Here is a 22,338-nt window from a genome sequence, read left to right on the forward strand (position 1 = left end):
TGAAAATGAAGGCTAAGGAGTACTTTAAAGAATATAATAACATTGAATTTCCATAATTTAAGAACAGGGTGTGAAGGTCTAGACCATACTAGAAATTGTGTGTAAGAACTGCTGGATTTAGCATGAGGAAGTGAAACATGGTGTTGGCAGCATCATGCTCAGGGGATGTGTGTCATCATCAGAACCTAGGCTTCTTGTCAAAAGTGAAGGGAGTATATATAGAAGGAGCAAAATACAGAAAAGTACCTGCTTCAATCTGCTTTAAAGAAAACCTAAGGATAAAGTTTCACCTTTCAGCAGGAGAATGGTAATTAACACAAGGCCAAAGCAACAGAAAGTCCAGATCCAAATCCAAATCAGAGTCTGTGGCACTGAAATTTCTACCAATTAACAGTCTAAACAGGATGAATACATATGAAAGCATTTGTATTCCAGAAATTTATATTTTTTTAGTGTGATATTAGATTGCAATAAAAAAATTCGTCATTCATCTGTAGAAGGGTTATTTGTAATCCAGGCAAATTTGATGTTCCTGAAGAGGGGTGAATACTTTTGCATGGCACTCTGAAGGAACAATCTTATTACATCAAGCTGTTTAGTGAATGCTCTGAAAAAAAAAAGAAAGAAATCATGGCTTAGACTTCGTTTGTGTGAGAAACTAATTAGTACTGACATTACACCAAAGATTCTGTTATAGAGAAATAATACCCCAATGTTGTCCCATTTAACTGAAAGCCTTAATATTCTGACTACAGTTTCAGTTGCACAAAATGTGTTCAAATACTGATGCATAAGAGAGGCAGGAATACACTTTGCTACTGGGTTAAAATAAGCTAAATAACAAAAATAAAATAAAGATATATCAAATAAAAATACAGATAACATGTAAGCATTACTAGTATCTAGAAATTTCAGTAAAATCTGCATGGCAGTAAATAGGGTCCAGTTGTTAATGGTGACAGCTAACGATTTAGCTGCGTAATTCAAGTGGACAAGATCCGTTTCTTCTGTAGAACTAAACCCATGCTATACCTGAACAGCAGTGATGTGCAGTTTTATTATATTCAAGAAGCAAGTTTGTAATTTTCAAATATCCTCACATCCAGACAAGCTGTTCTGTTCTTGCCATCTCTTCTGTGAAACTATGTATGAGATATCTTTTTAGGGAAAGAGATAGCACTGAACCATTCATGCAACAGAGTAGGAGCTCATTGTCTGTATACGATTTATCCTGGTCAGGGTCATGGTGGAGCCACACTCTTAGTACTTTGCAGGACAAGTTCATTTCCAACCGACAGAAATGTATATAGAACCTGAAACTACATAACTACTGGACATTTTGTAATTCAGTGTATCAAGAGATTCAAGTCTAATAATCACAGATGTCTATGCCTCCCATGCAAACTTCAGCATCCACCAATCAGCCATAACATTAAAACCAGTGACAATGAATAACATTGATTATTTTGTTCCTGTGGCACCTATCAGTGTGTGGGATAACATTATGACCACCTGCCTAATATTATGTTTGCCCCCTTTTTGCTGCCAAAACAGCCCTGACCCAGCAAGGCATGGACTTTCACTAGATCCCTGAAGGTGTGCTGTGGTATCTGACAGCCAAATGTTAGCAGCAGATCCTTTAAGTCCTGTAAGTTGCAAGGTGGGACTTCCATGAACCCCACCTCGCAACTTAAGGGACTTAAAATATATGTACAGGACTCAAAGGATATTTACAAGACTTACAGGACACCTTTAATAGATACTGACCACTGCAGACCAGGAACCCTCCACAAGAGCTGCAGCTTTGGAGATGCTCTGATCCAGTGGTCTAGACATGACAATTTGGCCCTTGTCAAACTCGATCAAATCCTTACGCTTGCCCATTTTTCCTGCCTCTAACACATCGACTTTGAGGACAAAATGTTACTTGCTGCCTAATATATCCCACCCACTAACAGGTGCCATGATGAGGAGATCATCAGTCTTATTCACTTCACCTCTCAGTGGTCATAATGTTATGCCTGATTGGTGTACTAAGCAGCAAGTGAACAGACAGTTCTTAAAGTTGATGTGTTGAAAGCAAAAAAAATGGGAACATTTAAGGATCTGAGTGACTTTGTTAGATGCCAAATTGTGATGGCTAGACGACTGATTTTGCTGAAAGTGTAATAATAATAATAATAATAATAATAATAAAAAAGAAAAGTTTGCAGTATAAAAGGCAAAGATAGAATTTTATTCATTTCTTGTCAAAGGTCACAGTTTGCCTTCACATCAAATAGAACACAAGTACAGTGACTGGACATAACAGAACATCATCAACAACACAAAGGAGACGTGTTGCTTGTTATAAAGTGCTGGACCAGGTGCTCTGGGCTGATGGATTCCTCAGACACTCTCGCTCTCATGGGGTGCCAGGGCAGGAGGCAGCATGCTGCCACACGGACCCTTAAAATGATACCTGATGGAGAGAAGGTGGAAATACTGCAAGACCTTGATTGGATCACAACTGCTTTAAATAGTGCATCATGGAACACTTTAAAACAGCAAGTTCCTTAAAGCAGGATACACTCACGTCACCGGCATTCACTTTTTAATGTCTAGTAGAAAGGTAAATGTGTCACTCAGTAAAATAAATAAATAAATAAAAAGCTCAGGGGTGTTTTTCAGACCGTACCCAATTGTGTGTACAAGACAGACTGAAATAACATGCAGGGAAACAGAGCGCTCTCTCTCTCTCCCTCCATCTGTGTGTGTGTGTGTGTGTGTACGACTCACATAAAGTTCATGGTGGCAGGTGTGTATTCCATGTTAAATTCAGCCACAGGCACTCCTCTAGCTGCCACCTGAGGAGCAAACATGGCTGCTGGGTAAACTATCGAGGAGGTACCCACCTAGAGACAAGAGAACAGAAAACACACACACACACAGAGAGTTTAAGATGCAGAATTTCTATTTGGCAATTATTCATAAGCCAGTAGAGTTTGCTCCAAATAACGTTTAATCCTTGGGTATACTGCTGACTGTTTTTCACAGTCCTTTCCTGCCTATATAAGTCTCCCTCCTTGTGCATGACTAAGAATGCTTGCGTTCCTGTCACACCTGCAACCTTCATCACATCTGACAGGGCTTTAAAAACAAAAAACAAGCTGGATGGCATTGCTGTATTCAACATCTTGCAATTAATTAGCATCAAAGCATGTTCTAGTCTATGAATAACAGTTAATCATGAGTAGCATACGATAACACACACACACACACACACACTAGAGTTTAACACTAGCAACACTGAAACAGAAGCTTCTCACATAACATAACATCAGAAAAAAAAGCCTCATTACACACGGGGATTTAACTGAGCTGGCAGGATTAATTATATAATAATTTCCATTGAGTACCGGTAAATCTCCCAAAGATCCAAAATAATTAAACTCTAACTTAGTTAGGGAACTTCAGGTCCAAGTGGAAAAAGTGGTTATGTAATGTCCACTGTGTATTTTTGGCACTGACCTACATTACCAAAGTATGTCTTCTGGACTCTTGTTGAGAATTAAACAGCTTAAATATCTGATGAAAAACCGAAAAGGGTTCGGCTGAGCCCTGTGCGACCCAGCGCGTGTGGGATTGTGTGATGCTGAAATGCTCCAAAATTAGAAGAAGGAAATAAAATCTGCTTATTTGCCATAAATTCTTATAACCAAAGCAATTTGCCAATGACGACGAGATTTTATTAGTTGAAGAATGGCATGTCGTACTTTGTATTCGATTGTATTCAAATTTATACATCTGATTTCCTAACTATATTTAACTCATAAATTAGTTACAGGAAATTTTACTCATCCGGTCAGTTCAGGAAAAGCATTTGTATTCGTAAATTTACGTCTAAAGAGACACTAGTTGGAAAACCTGTTTATTTCAACTGCATGCACAAGTTTAAATGAAAATATTGTGAAAAGTCTTTTGAAACAAAATCCATAAACCAAGACAAATAAGACTAGCTATTTGATTAGGGCAAAATAAATGGCACCCCATAACACGAAGAATGTCTGAGCTGAGTTATTCAAAGATTTAACACAAGCTCTGCTTAGGAGGGGCTTTCAACATTTTAGTTTGTTAGGTCGTGTTGTTTTCAGCTCTCTGTGAATTATGCCTTTTAGTTTATGAGAATGTATACCAATCAGGCATAACATTATGACCACCTGCCTAATAATGTGTTGGTCCCTCTTTTGCTGCCAAAACAGCCCTGACCCATCATACACTGTGTATTCTGACACCTTTCTATCAGAACCAGCATTAACTTTTTCAGCAATCTGAGCAACAGTAGCTCGTCTGTTAGATCGGATCACACGGGCCAGCCTTCACTCCCCACATGTATCAGTGATCCTTGGTCGCCCATGACCCCGTCGTCGGATCACCACTGTTCCTTCCTTGGACCACTTTTGATAGATACTGACCACTGCAGACCAGGAACACCCCACAAGAGCTGCAGTTTTGGAGATGCTCTGATCCAGTCATCTAGTCATCACAATTTGGTCCTTCATCAAACTCGCTCAAATCCTTACGCTTGTCCATTTTTCCTGCTTCAACTTTGAGGACAAAATGTTCACTTGCTGCCTAATATATCCCACCCACTAACAGGTGCCATGATGAGGAGATAATCAGTGTTATTCACTTCACCTCTCGGTGCTCATAATATTATGCCTGATCATTGTGAATCAGCTGGTCGGTAAAGGTTCTTGGTAATTTATGAGTGATTTAAAAGCGACATAATAAATAAAAGTATAAACCTGACAGGAATTTTTAGTTCTTTTTTGGCCTTATAAAAACATGCACATCTACTTTGTAGTTCCTGTTCATACATTATAACAGCTCTACTTTTTTTCCAACCTCCTGATAATTAGACAAAAAACAGCCTCTAGTAACGTTACCAAGCCCTCCATCATGAAGACTTTCCTGTGTGTCAAAACTTAGAAAAATCAATATCTTTACTCAGAAAACTTCACCATAAGAACTATTTTTTAAGAAGTGTCCATAGTAATCACTGTGTAAGGAAACAGAAATTACATAGAGCATGTTGCGCTATTGTCAGAGCCATGATGTTATAGCATTCCACAATGCTCTGGTATAATAACATAATAATATAATTAAATAAATAAAGAGCTATTCAATATGCCAATAATCCTATTCTATCTATTGTAAATGTCTATTAAGTTGTTTGTTGCTGAGTTCATGAAATAAAAATATCTGTAAATGCAGCACATTCAGTCTGGCTAAACTTCAGTAGTCATTATGATGAAACTACATGGTTAAATGCAGTTGCTTTATCACCTAACACATTCTTTTCCCAAAGATCATCCTTCTCACACTCACCACTAAGCAGAGATCACATCTACCCAGCTCTTTATCCACTGTGGCCAGAATATCAGGATCCAGCGGTTCTCCAAACCACACCACGTGAGGCCTCAGAAGACCATTGCACCGCTTCACGTCACATCTGCACACAAAGACGCACAGCCACATCAGCATGTATAATGAAGGTATAAAGTATTGCTGAGGAAATACTCTTTAGAGTGCCACCTGATTTTAATCGCCTAGGACATACATTAGTTAAGGATTTAACCGCTTAAGCGCTCAGTAGCACCAATAGTTTTAGAGCCACAGGCTTCAGCTGATTTGATTAGACGGCCATCAGCTGATTCCATATGTGTTGACATATCTCCTTTTGAAACTGCATGTCAGAGTGATAACGTGTTCAAGTGCTTAACTGATTTACATAACAACCAACGGTGTTTGAGATACACTAGACCCCTGCTGAAGCTAAACAAATGTGACAGTAGCTTAGCAAATTAGCATATACGGAGAACAGCAAAGAGATCTGCATGGAAAGTATGGAGGCCGCCTTTGCCTTTAATGGGGAGGATATCCTAGACAAGATGCCGCCATGTGTTTTGGGAGTCAAAGCGTACACATTTGACCATTAGCAGTGACGACTGGGGCACAGAGCCACAGAATTATTTTCATTATTATCTATGTTCAAGCAACTGAAGATCATTCATTTGTGGCAAAATAAGCAACAGCAACTTTTGGTGACTAGATGTGGGCGTGTCCAGCTAAGAATAGCTTAAATTCATGCAAATATTGGTGACAGTGACTTCCAATGGGAATGAAGACAAATGAAGACACACACTGCTCCTCCTTCATCTCGTATGATACTATGCAGATATTCACTGCAGAATTTTATACACAAACACCAAATCTCCCTTTTAGCAGCAAGAAATTTTGCTAATTGCGCCACCCGCTGATAAACATTATTACTATGGCAACCGGTATTGGGAACGCCTACTGCCGATTTCATAGTACAGTGAGTGGAGACTTGTGTGGACGTCGTGTTCATCTGATGCTTCTGAATTCTGACGCTTAAAATTATTGCACTTTTTAAGAAAATGAGATCACTTAAGTCCTGAAAAAGTATAAAGCTATAATCATGTTCTCAATCGCTTTGAGGTAACAAGACATTCCGGCATTGGAGAGCCCTGAGATGGTAAAACCATGTTGGGAAAGAGATGGTCAGACTCCAGATTTAAGCAATAGAAATCATCTGTGGCTATGAGTCCAAGAGAGCAAATCTGGTCATGGGACAACCAGCTCTCTCTCTCTCGCTCTCTCTCTCTCTCTCTCTCTCTCTCTCTCTCTCTCTCTCATCTATCAATCACAGCAACCCTAACTAATCATGGGTATCTGTCTAGGTCAAGGCTGATAGTGTATAAGGATAGTGCTTTCCTCTGAGTGTTTTGCAGAGGTTGTGTCTTGAAGGAAGCACATGATACCCTTCACCCTCCTGGATTAGTAGCTGTTGTATAATAGGGGAAACCTATTGTTAACCTAACTGTTGGCTGGGAACAGACTAAGACTAAAATAAGGGAGCAAAGAAAGTACAGAGTAGAGTGTCTACATCTTCTATTTAATTGTATGAGTAGCATCATTAAATTTTCCTCCTGAAATGATGAAGCATAAACTTTACACAAGAATCTCACACAACTATTGTCATTTTTTCTCGATGTGCTATTATTCTCCAACACAAACAGCTCTGAAACACAGGAGCACTTTAAGTACATTGGTCGCACTGTAGATTTATTCACGTTCACAAGTATCTGCTGCCCTCTAGTGGAGCCGCACTCATACCTGTTCTTGTATCTTCTAAATCAGGTGTCTTCAATCTTATCTGCAAAGTGCCAGCATGGCTACAGGCTTTCATTCCAGCCACACAGGAGACACTCTTGTTAGGTGATTGGAAACCAAGATGAACATGGCCCCTGATGGGCTGGAATGAAAGCCTCAAGCCACACCGGCCCTTTAAAACTGGCAAGCTCTGGGTTAAATCATTGGTTTCTCACTCTATTCAGGAGATGCAATGCAAGCCAATGTAGGGCAAAGAGTTACATGCAGTAACATACTTCATTTCTCTTTAGAGCTCTGGTACTCATTTCACACACCTGGGTAGATCCTTTTCTGGTACTCTGGCATCTTTGGCTTTGGGATCAGGTGCTCTAAGGAAGCAAATTATAAAATAATTATGAAAGAAAAACAAAACCCCAGATATATACATAAGTAGTGTGTGTGCACACTTTTGCATGTGCTAATATTTACCCTTTCCCTTCCAAAGCAGGGCATATAGGGCTCTTGTAGTTGGCCTTGACTTCACCACAGCTCATGCAGCGAGTTTTAAACAGACTACCTACACCAAATGATTATAATTCACATTTAATATTAAAAAGAAGGCAGCATTTATCTGTGCAAATTATAATAGAGTGAATTGCATAAACACTCCTTCTGTAGGGATCAGATCTGTTTTCTCTGCACAGTGTTTCATGTCATCAGCAGGGTACTGAAATCGGTTGTATTATGTGTTAGTCAGGTGTGCTGTATTCACCATGGATCTCCAGGACGTTTTTGGAACCTGCTCGACGATGCAGCTCATCAATATTCTGGGTAATGACAACTACAGAGCGGCCCTGCTGGCTGAGGCGGGCCTCACACTCGGCTATAGCCAGGTGAGCTGGATTTGGCTCCTTGCTACGCATAACCTGAAAAAATGTAATAATTAATTCAATTATAATTGTTAATGAAAACTATCAGGTTGACTTCTGGAATATTCGGTATAAGCCACAATGATACCACACTGTTAAACAAAGAGATGAATGATCTGAATTGGACAATGGTTCTGACCCTCCTTTTTTATTTCCGTCTAAAGCTACATAAACCAAAACACATGTGTCTAAATGAATGATCCGTAACTGTTGTCTCATTCAGTAGAAAGAGACCTTGGGTCATGAATATCATCACAGCAGTGACACAAAGTGGTGTCTTCTACTGTTATGAGACATAGTAGTACTGAACTGACACTCTATTACACTATTAGGCTGAAAGTATGTGGACACCCATATGTGGCTCTTCCCTAATCGGTTGCCACAAAGTTGGCAACTCACAATTGTCTAAAATGTCTCTGTTTGCTGTAGCATTACAAGGTGAGCTCCATAAAGACATGTGTTAGGGTTGGAGTGGAAGAACTCGAGTATCCTGCACAGAACCCTTACTCTGACTCAACCCCACTGAACACCTTTGGTCTGAACCCCAGACCCACTCACCCAGAATCATTGTCTGATCTCACTAATGCTCTTGTAGCTGAATTTGTGTTCAGACACATCCAACATCTCCAAATTCTTCCCAGAAAAAGTGGAAACAGGAAGTAAAGAGGGCGCAAAATCTGGAATGGGATGTTGAACAAGCGCACAAGGATGTGATGTGAACTTTTCGCCACATAGTGTGTACTGGCAAAAGTAGTCCTGTGGTCAGATACTGAGAACAGTACAACACCCAAGTAATAATTTCTGCTCAGTGGTCTGATGAATAATGTTAAGGGCAACAGATCAGCTACACTCAGTAACTATATAAGTGTACATCCAAAAAAAACAAGCAACTAGCAGAGATCTAGAAAATTCCAGCAGACACTAACAAATATACATCAATGTTATGCAACAAATCAAATAAGTAAATACCATCACTAACATAAGTCAAGTTCTTATAATTCAAATATAAATATATATATAATTACTGTTATTAGCATACCTCACGCCTGTAGTGATAAAACTCCCAAACTAGTGATGGATCATGAGAAAATGCACGAGGGGTGGCCAAATCCTGTAAGAAAAAAAAAAAGATATTTATACTTGGTAGCATAAAAGCAATGGTAGGGTATATAAGCATATCTGAAAAGCCAGGAACCAGTGGCAATATAATGGTCTGAAGATCCTGAGCAATGGCTGCAAAAAGGTAATGTAATGTGTAGAACATGTGTAGAGTGCAAAGGTTGCCATGTCTGTAATATATCTGTATAATACGTGTAATATAGCGTAAATAATAAATGCAAAATTGAATATATATATATAATTTTACTCTTATTGATTCCTTGCTTTTCAGACACCCTGTAAAAAACAACACAATAAACATGCAAACACATAAAACACACACAAACACATGTACATATACAGTATATATAAACAATTTAATGTGTCCTGCTCAAATTTGCATTTATCCAGTCAGCAGTCATATGGCACTACTTCAGTGCAGACAATAATGATTGAGCTCAATAGCAGAGATCAATTCAAACCAGTATTAATTTGGTCTTCCTAATAAAGTGACATTTTCTGTTACCTGAGCCTGCCACTTCCTCCAGTAGCCACCAGCTCCTCTGAAGGTTGGCACTCCACTCTCAGCACTGACGCCAGCTCCGGTGATTATCGCAATGTGCTTGGCCTTAGCGAAGTCTTTACGAAATGCTGCTAAATCTGCACACACACACACACACACTTAGTACCCAAAACTAAATGTAACTATAATCATCAGCAAATTATAAGAGGAATAAAAACAGTTCAGGACAAGTTGTTATGAGAAAATAATCTAATTCTCTGCTAGAAAATAACAGTAACTCTGCTTTGCGTCAGATCACATCACACCAATCTGTCATTTATCCTTTATTTATTTTTTTATTCTCCTATTCTATTGTGTTTAAATGTAATGTCCTCAGACAATTATCTTACTTCATGTTACATGTTCAGGTCTATACAAATAACCATGACAATGCAATTATTATCCAAGTTTTAGTGAAATTTTCAGCATGCATAAGCTACTGTGCCTTAAAAACGGTTGGCAGCACTGCCCGTGTGTGTGTGTGTGTGTGTGTGTTTGCTCTACCTGAGCTTGGTCTGGCCATCTTAGGTGCCCACCAGGTGAATCTGACTTTGACGCACAGACGAAGAGTCACAGCCTTGCACACTAACGTCTGCACAATCATCAGAGTGGGAAAGATCACACCCAACTCTAAAATATCCAGGAAATGTGTGTTAAAATGACAAACCTGCATAACCTCGCGCGCGCACACACACACACACACACACACACACTGTACAGGGTGGAGCCTTTCCAGTAGTGAAGACACCTCATATTCACTACACGGCCAAACATTTGTGAACATCACCGTCGTTCTTCCCCAAACTATTGTGTAACTTATTGTGTATCGTAAAATATACTAAACATGCCCCAGCTTGACAATGCCCCTGTGCACAAAGCGAGCTCCATGAAGACATGGTTTGTGAAGCCCGGTGAAGAAGAAGAACCCCACTGAACACCTCTGGGATGAACGGGAACACCGACCTAGACCCCAGACCTCCTCAATATCAGTGTCTGATCTCACTAATGCTGTAGTAGCTGAATGATCACTAATCCCCACAGACACACTCCATCATCTTGTGGAAAGCCTTCACAGAAGAGAAGAGCCCATTATAACAGCAGAGGGAGAAAACATCTGGAAGGGGCTGTTAGACAAGCTGATCAGGTGTCCACAAACTTTCAGCATAATAATGTAATTCATTAAATTGAATGTCTACTGATTTTGAACACACGGGGTTAAATACATACGGGTTTAAAGACGCTGATGTTTGTGTTTACTCTGATTTACATGACATGCAGCAGTCGGCTTTAAGCAATAGCAGCTACTGATGGAAATAGACCGTGTCATATTTCCGTGTCAGTGTTTACGGATTTTTTCCAACAATTTTTGCCTACTATACCTATTTAGAGTTCACTATTCCTCTTTAAATGTCATCTAGCTTTGGTATAAATAAATCCACAACTCGTTGTTTATATAAAATAAGATCACTTACCCTGGTAAACAAAAGTTCCTGCAGATATCAAACCAAGACTAACCAAATCGCAGATTCGACACTAACATAAACAGCCACAGGCTAGCTAAGTCACAGGATAAAAATATCAAACGCTTTGACAATACTTATATTTTACAATATTGCTAATATCCTTGAATTATCTAACACCTCGTGTACAGTATACATAATAAGCAGTCGTTCTCACCTGGAATCTATGGCTTCTCCATAGACATGGTTCAGACTGTGAGACGAGGAACCAGACACCACTGTGCTAATGCTATGCGTCAGCGCGTCCGCCATATTAGCTGGGGCAAGAATCCTTCATAAGCCAGTGCAAGTTCATAGGGATATGCAAGTTTACAATAAACTTCTTCTCTTTTTTGGCGCTATCTACAAGAGATTTCTTGAGTTAATATTTATCCTTCAGTTTATTTGCCTTCATGTACATGTGCCGTTACAGCATATATAATAAAAAAAATCTAAGTAAACAAAAGTGGCAACACCTAAGATGCCAAAAGGTAGCTTATTTACATCGTAATAAACAGCTTACATGGCAGCAGTCAACAGCACTCAGGTGTAAAAACTACTACAAACCCAGTCACAACACGTAGTACCTGAACTTCACATGATATACTAAAAATTAAAAACATTATTTAAGGACAGGTTGTGGCAAGTGACGCTAAACAGTACTAAACAGTAGACTCAAAGGTTTTGGGACACCCCTTCAAATCATTGAATTCAGGTGTTCCAATCACTTCCATGGCCATAGGTGCATAAAATCAAGCACCTAGGCATGCAGACTGCTTCTACAAACATTTGTGAAAGAATCAGTCTCTCTCAGGAGCTCAGTGAATTCAAGAGTGGTACTGTGATAGGTTGCCACCTGTGAATTGTGAAATTTCCTCAGTACTAAATATTCCACGGTCAACTGTTAGTGGTATTATAGCAAAGTGGAAGCAATTGGGAACAACAGTAACAGTAAGGTGGTAAAAAGGCTGAGGCACAAAGCATGCAGAAATCATCAAATTTCTGCAGAGTCAATAGCTACAGACCTCCAGACTTCGTGTGGCCTTCGAAAACAGTGTGTAGAGAGCTTCATGGAATGGGTGCACTAGTGCACAAAGCAAGGTCCATAAAGACATGGATGAGCGAGTTTGGTGCGAAGGACTGGACTGGACTGGCCTGCACCTCAACCCGACAGAACACCTTTGGGATGAATTAGAGCAGAGACTGCGAGCCAGGCTTTCTCATCTAACGTCAGTGCCTGATCTCACAAATGCGCTGCTATAGGAATGGTAAAAATTTCCATAAATATACTCCTAAACCTTATGAAAACCCTTCCCAGAAGAGTTGAAGCTGTTATAGCTACAAAGGGTGGGCCAACTTCATATTAAACCTTACGGATTAAGAATGGGATGTCATTAAATTTCCCCAAACATCCCAAAACTTTTGGCAATATAGTGTAAATGATAGGAGATGTCCCGAGTACTGTATTTATAAATGATGGTACAGCATGCATCTAAATGTAGCTTATCTGGTGTAAAACATTACCTAAGAGGTGCTACAGGCTTTTCCAGTAAGATTTTGCAGAGACAAAGAACACAGATTCAACACTGATAGAGAAAGATGGAAATTAACCCAGTCCATCCTGTATGTGCAGGTGTAGTGGAACAAGTTTAACAAGTAACATAGATGAACAAGTAACCCTTTAGGAACTCTCCTGTGTGTGTGTGTGTATGCATTTGCTATCCATGCACCATAAACACTTACAAAAGGCAAAAGGCATTCCTTTCTTGCATTCTTCTTCGTTCTTGCATTCCTACTCGTGGAATGCAAGAACATCGTATATCTTGTCTTTCTATATGATAGAGCTCCTTTTATGGAAGTGAGATGTACCATTCTACAAGAGTTTCGTGCTGTTGGACACGTATACATTTGGTTTAGGGTGCACCTAAAAGTTACCTGTGATAGCGGGCCTTGCCTCTCCGCTGTGTAATCTCATTGCACTGTGTTTGAGATGCCTTTTGCTGCGGCAAAATAAAAATTCCTTTCTTATCTCTTTGCTTTGACTCGCACCCTTGTGTCCGTGTGTAGTTTGTTAATTATTTCAAGTCAGAGTGCAGACTTGCCACCACACAGGTTAAAAGGCTCAGTGTGTTATAACAGGCCAATTTGATTCACTTTTAAAAAATGTGTGTTAAAATTTTAGACCCTTTCATGTGGTATTTTATAAATGTTGTCCTCATTGCAGAGAGACCTTTGATACAAGGCCTACTCTACGCAAGAACAACATGCTGGCTGGTTTAGTGGAGAAACTAAGACAACGTGGAGTACAACTCTCTGATCACTGTTATGCTAATTCTGCAGATGTGGAGTGTGATATCTGTACTGAAAATAAATGGAAAACAGTCAAGTCCTGCCTGGTATGTCTGCCATCTTACTGTGAAGATCATTTTCAACCTCACAAGGAATCTTCTGCACTGATGAGGCATACTGTGATTGAAGCCTCTGCAAAACTACATGAGAGAATCTGCCCACAGCATGGAAAACTTCTGGAGGTATTCTCTCGTACAGATCAGAAATGCATTTGCTATCCATGCACCTTGGATGAGCATTCCAATCATAATATGGTTTCAACTGCAGCCGAGAGAGCAGAGAAAGAGGTAAGTGACCATGAGACCACTGCATACACACATATTTCATAAACACTTAAGCTGTTAACAGTATATGCAGAATCCTTTTACAGTCCCATTTCTTAGGGGAGGGGGGGGTTGAAGAGGCAGAGGACGATGCTAACTCTGATCTCCTCGATTTCGACATGTACAATGAAGAAGAGGAAGACAATTCCCTCTCCCCGTCCAACAGTCTAGGCCACCTAGCATGAACGACTTCACAGTAACTTGTAGACAGCAACTTGCATGAGGTGTGTAAATAAGCCATGGCGAAATTGGGCCTAGCTTGGCCTGCAGCCAAAGACGCTTAAGGTGCAGAGAGGAACCTTTATGCCTTTGCTCTATTTCTGTCTCCTCTTAGATTTTGCTGTCGAGTAAACGTGTCAATTTATCAGAGGATGTATAAATTCATGGGACAATCTGTGTGCTCGCTCAACACGGTGACTTTACTGTGAAGATGAGGGAAACCAGCACTCTCGGGAAACAGGAGGACAAGGCATTTCATGGGCTACTCCTCACAAGGGGAAGCCGCTGTTTCGTCAACAACTGTCTCATTGGATCGTAGAGGCTATATCTTTAGCCTATAATTGCAGGGGCCTTCAACCACCTAAGGGCTAGAGAGCCCACTCCACATAGGGTATGGCTACACCATGGGCCTTACTCAGGGGAGTTTTGGTTCAAGATATTTGTTCAGCAGCAAGTTGGGCTACGCCACATACTTTTGTCCGGTTTTATCAGTGGCGGGCCGTGCATTTCACACTTAGGCCTTCACTGGTGTCCTTACTGAATTAATCCACCTCTATAACCTCATTATGACACCACGGCAATAGATACAAACCAACCATTAAATAGCAAAGTAAAAAAGAAATTAGCCTACAGTATTTCACACCTCACAAGGAATAGTCAATTTTACTACGGTTACTTTTCTCAAAAAAAGACATTCTTGATGATGTATGCAGCAAACTGCAATCTCCGGAGGACGCAGCATCCGAAATGAGACACAGCGAAAATAGAAACAATGTATATGTGCGGTTAGCTGCCTCTGACTACTCCAATTATTCAATCAAAGGACGGGGAATTGCTGACGTAATCGTATGCCTGCTAGATGGTCCCAGTGACACCAACTCGAAGTCTGATTGGTTAATGTAACAATTTCATTGCCACTTATTTTAAGCCACTGGCGCCTGCGCTATTGATTCTGAATGCCTTAAGGCAGATTTCTTTCACCCTGGCAACACTGGCTGAAATATGATTGGATAAATACTCTTATCATAAATATACACTACTGGAAGCAGCACAACCAAGAGAAAAGCTATGAAATGTAGAGAATAGACTATTGGGAATAATTGAATATACATTCATGGAAAAATATATTAAATATATTAAAATGCAAGTCAGTGATTCAGATCACTGCTGTTTAGGCCAGCAGAGAAGGCCTTACGTGACAGCCCACCACTGGGTTTTATAGACTGAATGTGTCTGAACCATCCTTAGCACATGCAGTGCTGGGAGCTGGTAGGTCTGTGCCCACATAATTGTTCTGGAGGATAAAGTGATTTGGGTGCAATCAGGGAGTGGTCTATATCTCCAGTAGTGAAACACCAAGCGAAGTTAGAAAAAGAACGATGGGTTACTTTATGTAAACCCGAGTTCTTTGATAACAGAGTGAGGTGTTTCACATACACTTCCCTCCTTGCATGGGTACGGGAAGAAACCTCTATAATGACCTTGGCACGGGCCGGCCTGATGAATATAGAGGGGAGGAGCTTGGTCACATGTCAACCTGTCTGTTGAAGACTGACATGGTGTCATTGCAGCTTTCGCGTCCAAAGCGATTCCCATAGTGAAACACCTCACTCTGTTATCAAAGAACCCAAGTTTATGTTAAGTAACACATCGTTCTGGATTCAGTGATTGTATTTGCATGATACAGTCATAGGTAATTGAGAAAAAACAGATCATATTTCCCATAGAAACAGGTCTTAGAGACCCAGAACAACTACACGCAGAGAATTGTGAAGAGAGAGGAGGACTGTCTAGAGCTGGTGAAATCTTTAGAGTCAATCAAGGTGAGGGGCATTGCAGAAATAAACAAGATAAAAGAGAGTTGTCTTGAAGCCTTAATAAAGCTAATCAACATTTTTGACAGCATTCTGCTCAAGTAGCAGTAGAGGACACTGAGAGGTTGTTTCAAGAACTTATTCAGTCCATTGAGAAAAAATGCTCTGAGGTGACAAACCAGATAAGAGCTCAGGAAAATGCTGAAGTGAATTGCACCAAAGAACACCTGAAGCAAGTGGAGCAGGAGATTGTTGAGCTCAAGAGTAAAAATGAAGAGCTTAAGCAACTCTTACAAAAACAAGATGACATCCTTTTCTTCCAGGTAACATATATGTTTCTTATAGCATTACATCCAGAAGTTTATTATCTCTGTTTGGAATTTATATTATTTTTCTCATTTTTTTTCCTTGAAGAGTTTCCAGTATTTCCATGATTTTAGTCTACCTGAGGCCATTCCCAGGGTAAACATTAATATGCCATACTCATATGAGGATGTAAAGGTATTTGTCAATAACCTTAAAGAGAATATTAAAAGCACCGAATTGTATCCTGATTCAGCTTCTCAAGTGAAATTCAATGTACCTAGTTTTCATAAGCCTGCCTCGAAACCCCAATTTAAATTTGGTTCACAAACATCATTTGTAATTGACACCCTTGCTAAAACCTCTGCAGAATCACAAACTACATTTGCATTTTCTTCACCACCCGCCACTCAATCCCAATCCATCTTTGGCTTCACGAAACCTAAAGGGTCTGGGTTGTCCTCAACACCTACCACTCAATCCCAAACTGTATTTGGGTTATCCACAACACCTGACACCAAATCTCAAAGTGTATTTGGGTTGTCCTCAACACCTGCCACTCAATCCCAATCCATCTTCGGTTCCATAAATCCTACAGGGTCTGGGTTGTCCTCAACACCTGCCACTCAATCCCAAACTGTATTTGGGTTGTCCACAACACCTGCCACCCAATCTCAAAGTGTATTTGGGTTGTCCTCAACAACTGCCACTCAATCTCAAAGTGTATTTGGGTTGTCCTCAACACCTTCCACTCAATCTCAAAGTGTATTTGGGTTGTCCTCAACACCTGCCACTCAATCTCAAAGTGTATTTGGGTTGTCCTCAACACCTGCCACTCAATCTCAAAGTGTATTTGGGTTGTCCTCAACACCTGCCACTCAATCTCAAAGTGTATTTGGGTTGTCCTCAACACCTTCCACTCAATCTCAAAGTGTATTTGGGTTGTCCTCAACACCTTCCACTCAATCTCAAAGTGTATTTGGGTTGTCCTCAACACCTGCCACTCAATCTCAAAGTGTATTTGGGTTGTCCTCAACACCTGTCACCAAATCTCAAAGTGTATTTGGGTTGTCCTCAACACCTGCCACTCAATTCCAATCCATCTTTGATTCCATAAAACCTACAGGGTTTGGGTTGTCCTCAACACCTGCCACTCAATCGCAAACTGTATTGGGGTTGTCCTCAACACCTGCCACTCAATCTCAAACTGTAGTTAGGTTGTCTTCAATACCTGCCACTCAATTCCAATCCATCTTTGGTTCCACCAAAGCTACAGGGTTTGGGTTGTCCTAAACACCTGACACTCATTCCCAATCCATCTTCGGTTCCACAAACCCTGTAGGGTTTGAGTTGTCTGCAACACCTGCCACTCAATCCCAGAATGTATTTGGGTTCTTCTCAACACCAGCTAATCAATCCCAAACTGTATTACAGTTGTCCTCAACACCTGCCACTCAGTCTCAAACTGTATTTGGGTTGTCCGCAACACAACCCAATCAGAATTTGGGTTCCAATCAAGAAATGCTACTAATTTCTCCTCAACACCTGATGCTTAATCTCAATCAGCATTCCGATTAACCTCAAGACTGGTCACTCAATCCCAATCTGATTAACCTCAAAACCTGTCACTCAATCCCAATCCCAATCCGATTAACCTCAAGACCTGTCACTCAATCCCAATCCGATTAACCTCAAGACCTGTCACTCAATCCCAAATTTGGGCCTGAATTTGTGTTTTGTCCCATGCCTGCTCCAGTGTGCTCCATTCAAAACCTCTGAGCAAAACATAAAAATAACAGTAGGAGTACAGCTGATTTTAAAATGCTTAAGGTTTTTATTGCTTTTTTTTTTACTGGCATCTAACATGCTTGTGAGTTTAGTCCACACCTTCACTTAGGACTTTAAGTGAAAGCTTCTACTTAGTGCTTGAGTTAATAAATAGTAGAGAAGAAATAGGGAGGTGATGGGTTTCAAAACTGTCACTATGGAAAAACATAGTTATGAAAATTTATAGGAAATTAGTGTGACTTCAGATATGTGTGTGTGTGTGTGTGTGTGTTAATATCCTTTCTTCTTGGATGCTCCAGAAGAATTTGTTTGTGCATTTATTTAGCAACTCCTGGCTAATTTTGGAAGTAGAAAGGGTGGACTTATTTTGTTTCCTGTCTGGTTTCTGAATGTTGATTTACATTTTGGAAAACATGACTACATTATGATATCTGTTGTGGGTTTTGTCTGTTACATGAGGTCATTTGTTTATGAAAGCTTGTAAGCACCCTACAATTGTTAATCAGGCTCAGAATAAATAAAAACATATAATTGAACATACATCTTTAATTTGTGTGGAATTGTTTCATTAATTATTACATATCAGCCTGTGTGCCTCTGTGTAATATAATAACTCCTACATGATTATTTTAATGATTATCACTGCACTGAATGGAATGATGAGAACTACATTACAAAAATAGTACAAGATCCCATGGCACCCCCCCAGTAGTTCACCATTTATATCACAGCAAGACGCTTTTCTTTAATTTTGGTCTTCCAAGTGTGAGTTGTCATCAGAGATAATTGTTTAGTACCAGCCTTTTATTTAAAAATGTAACACAAAGGTACAACGTGTCAATACTACAGTATAAGTCATAAATACCTAAAGAATACATTGACCCTTTTTAAATAAATTAAAAAAGGAAACAACATTCACCGTTTAACATTGTATATTAATCCAGCATAATTGCGTGCACACACACACACACACATACTTTGACTAATACCAATGAATTCTGGGCTTCATCACTATAATTGAAAATTCTATAATTCTACCAATAGACATTGCATGAAATATAGCATCAGTTACCAAAAAAAGCTATTAAATTTGCTGCTGGCTCATTTGCAGTTATTAAATAGAATCTATTTCAGGGATAGATTTTAAGCATCACCAGCTTAATTACTGAAATTCCTGTTTTAGTATCTAGTCTAAATACCTCTTAAAGGCTAATTAAGGCACAAATACATTGTCATTGCCCTTAAACAAATACTAGATAAGGATGCTACAAACAAGATTGGGACAAACATGATTTTCAGCCTATGATCATATCATGGAAGTGTATAAATAATAATAATAATAATAATAATAATAATAATAATAATGAACCAGCTACAAACTCACCTAGCTCATTCACCAGTTTATTGTTGTTTGATTGTTTCTGTTTAAGTTCAGTGAAAGTGTCTGCTGGAATCTTGAATATAAACTTGTGTGCAAAGCCTCAGTTTAAAGATCCTAGTTTTTAAATTACATCACAGAGTAGGCTCTTACCTGATCAACTTAACCAGGAAGTGGGCTGGACTTATTTGTTTACTGGAGAAAACGAAACTGACGACTGTGTTATGCCACTGCTCTCTTTTGAACTGGTTGTTCTTTATTTGGTTCACTAAAATGGCAGAAGCTTGTATTTTAATAAACGAAGAAGAGTTGTGCTGTTCAATCTGTTTGGATTTACTGACAGATCCAGTGACTTTAGCTTGTGGGCACAGTTTCTGCATGTCCTGCATTACTAGAAGCTGGGATCAGCAGCAAGGTGTCTACAGTTGTCCTCAGTGCAGAGAGACCTTTGATACAAGGCCTACTCTACGCAAGAACAACATGCTGGCTGGTTTAGTGGAGAAACTAAGACAACATGGAGTACAACTCTCTGATCACTGTTATGCTAATTCTGCAGATGTGGAGTGTGATATCTGTACTGGAAATAAATGCAAAGCAGTCAAGTCCTGCCTGGTATGTCTGGCATCTTACTGTGAAGATCATTTTCGACCACACAAGGAATCTTCTGCCCTGATGAAGCATACTGTGATTGAAGCCTCTGCAAAACTACATGAGAGAATCTGCCCACAGCATGGAAAACTTCTGGAGGTATTCTGTCGTACAGATCAGAAATGCATTTGCTATCTATGCACCTTGGATGAGCATTCCAATCATAATATGGTTTCAACTGCAGCCGAGAGAGCAGAGAAAGAGGTAAGTGGACATGAATCAACTGCATACACACATATTTTATAAACAATTAAGCTGTTAACAATATATGCAGAATCCTTTTACAGTCCCATTTCTTAGCTGTAGAGTTGAAACTGCACATATCTAAAATTCAGAGTTTGATTCATTTCAGTAACTTAAACCGCACATTAACTGCAAAGAAATGAACGCTGTTGTTCTGGATTCAGTGATTGTATTTGCATGATGGAGTCAATGAAAATTGAGAAAAAAACATCATTATTTAACCTATCATATTTCCCATAGAAACAGGTCTTAGAGACCCAGAACAACTACACGCAGAGAATTGTGAAGAGAGAGGAGGACTGTCTAGAGCTGGTGAAATCTTTAGAGTCAATCAAGGTGAGGGGCATTGCAGAAATAAACAAGATAAAAGAGAGTTGTCTTGAAGCCTAAATAAAGCTAATCCACACTTTTGACAGCATTCTGCTCAAGTAGCAGTAGAGGACACTGAGAGGTTGTTTCAAGAACTTATTCAGTCCATTGAGAAAAAATGCTCTGAGGTGACAAACCAGATAAGAGCTCAGGAAAATGCTGAAGTGAATTGCACCAAAGAACACCTGAAGCAAGTGGAGCAGGAGATTGTTGAGCTCAAGAGTAAAAATGAAGAGCTTAAGCAACTCTTACAAAAACAAGATGACATCCTTTTCTTCCAGGTAACATATGTTTCTTATAGCATTACATCCAGAAGTTTATTATCTCTGTTTGGAATTTATATTATTTTTCTCATTTTTTTTCCTTGTAGAGTTTCCAGTCTTTCCATGATTTTAGTCTACCTGAGGCCATTCCCAGGGTAAACATTAATATGCCATACTCATATGAGGATGTAAAGATATTTGTCCATAACCTTAAAGAGAATATTGAAAGTATCAAATTGTATCCTGATTCAGCTTCTCAAGTGAAATTCAATGTACCTAGTTTTCATAAGCCTGCCTCGAAATCCAAATTCGAATCAGGTTCACAAACGTCACTCATCTTTGACACCCTTGCAGAAACCTCTTCAGAATCACAAACTACATCAGTATATTCTTCACCACCTTCCATGCAAGCCCAATCCAGAAAAAGCGCTAAAAATTCTACAGAGTTTCGGTGCTTCATACCACCAAATACTCAGCCTAAAACTGTATTTGGTCCGTCCTTAACACTTTCCATGCTAGCCCAATCCAGCAAAAGCGCTAAAAATTCTGCAAAGTTTCAGAGCTTAAGACAACCAAACATTCAGCCTCAAACTGCATTTGACTCGTCCTCAACACCTTCCACGCAAGCCCAATCCAGCAAAAGCACTAAAAATTCTACAGAGTTTCGGTGCTTCATTCCACCAAACACTCAGGCTGAAACTGTATTTGGTCCGTCCTTAACACTTTCCATGCTAGCCCAATCCAGCAAAAACGCTAAAAATTCTGCAAAGTTTCAGAGCTTAAGACAACCAAACATTCAGCCTCAAATTGCATTTGACTCGTCCTTAACATCTTCCACGCAAGCCCAATCCAGCAAAAGCGCTAAAAATTCTACAGAGTTTCAGTGCTTCATTCCACCAAACACTCAGGCTGAAACTGTATTTGGTCCGTCCTTAACACTTTCCATGCTAGCCCAATCCAGCAAAAGCGCTAAAAATTCTGCAAAGTTTCAGAGCTTAAGACAACCAAACATTCAGCCTCAAATTGCATTTGACTCGTCCTCAACATCTTCCACGCAAGCCCAATCCAGCAAAAGCGCTAAAAATTCTACAGAGTTTCGGTGCTTCATTCCACCAAACACTCAGCCTGAAACTGTATTTGGTCCATCCTTAACACTTTCCATGCTAGCCCAATCCAGCAAAAGCGCTAAAAATTCTGCAAAGTTTCAGAGCTTAAGACAACCAAACATTCAGCCTCAAACTGCATTTGATCCTAATGCTTAATCTCAATCAGTATTCTGATTAACCTCAAGACCTCTCACTCAATCCCAATCCGATTACCCTCAGGACCTGTCACTCAATCCCAATCCGATTACCCTCAGGACCTGTCACTCAATCCCATGTCTGGGCCTAAATT

The 22,338-nt window shown here is 39.8% G+C and overlaps 2 protein-coding genes across 3 annotated transcripts; one reads left to right on the plus strand and one right to left on the minus strand.

Annotated features, from left to right (window-relative positions):
- Positions 1 to 2,215: 2,215 nt before the first annotated feature.
- sirt5 (sirtuin 5) lies at positions 2,216 to 11,580 on the minus strand. Of its 2 annotated transcripts, none has more exons than XM_058379247.1 (10): positions 11,425 to 11,580; positions 10,252 to 10,377; positions 9,712 to 9,845; positions 9,127 to 9,198; positions 7,931 to 8,084; positions 7,648 to 7,735; positions 7,494 to 7,547; positions 5,371 to 5,494; positions 2,779 to 2,894; positions 2,216 to 2,461 (listed from the first exon to the last, which is right to left on the minus strand). In XM_058379247.1, the coding sequence occupies exons 2-10, from the start codon at positions 10,349 to 10,351 to the stop codon at positions 2,389 to 2,391; spliced, it is 915 nt and encodes a 304-aa protein (XP_058235230.1). In that variant the 5' UTR covers positions 10,352 to 10,377; positions 11,425 to 11,580; the 3' UTR covers positions 2,216 to 2,388. The 2 variants fall into 2 exon arrangements, with proteins under 2 accessions (XP_058235230.1, XP_058235229.1); XM_058379246.1 differs by lacking the exon at positions 11,425 to 11,580 and adding an exon at positions 11,220 to 11,358.
- An 8,030-nt stretch (positions 11,581 to 19,610) lies between these two features.
- On the plus strand, positions 19,611 to 22,304 carry ftr63 (finTRIM family, member 63). Its single transcript, XM_058379221.1, has 4 exons — positions 19,611 to 20,272; positions 20,552 to 20,647; positions 20,728 to 20,961; positions 21,051 to 22,304. Exons 1-4 carry the CDS (start codon positions 19,694 to 19,696, stop codon positions 22,203 to 22,205), a joined length of 2,064 nt encoding a protein of 687 aa, XP_058235204.1. The 5' UTR covers positions 19,611 to 19,693; the 3' UTR covers positions 22,206 to 22,304.
- Positions 22,305 to 22,338: the final 34 nt, after the last annotated feature.

Source organism: Hemibagrus wyckioides, linkage group LG25 (genome assembly GCF_019097595.1).
Source record: "Hemibagrus wyckioides isolate EC202008001 linkage group LG25, SWU_Hwy_1.0, whole genome shotgun sequence".
In the NCBI taxonomy this organism is placed as follows: domain Eukaryota; kingdom Metazoa; phylum Chordata; class Actinopteri; order Siluriformes; family Bagridae; genus Hemibagrus; species Hemibagrus wyckioides.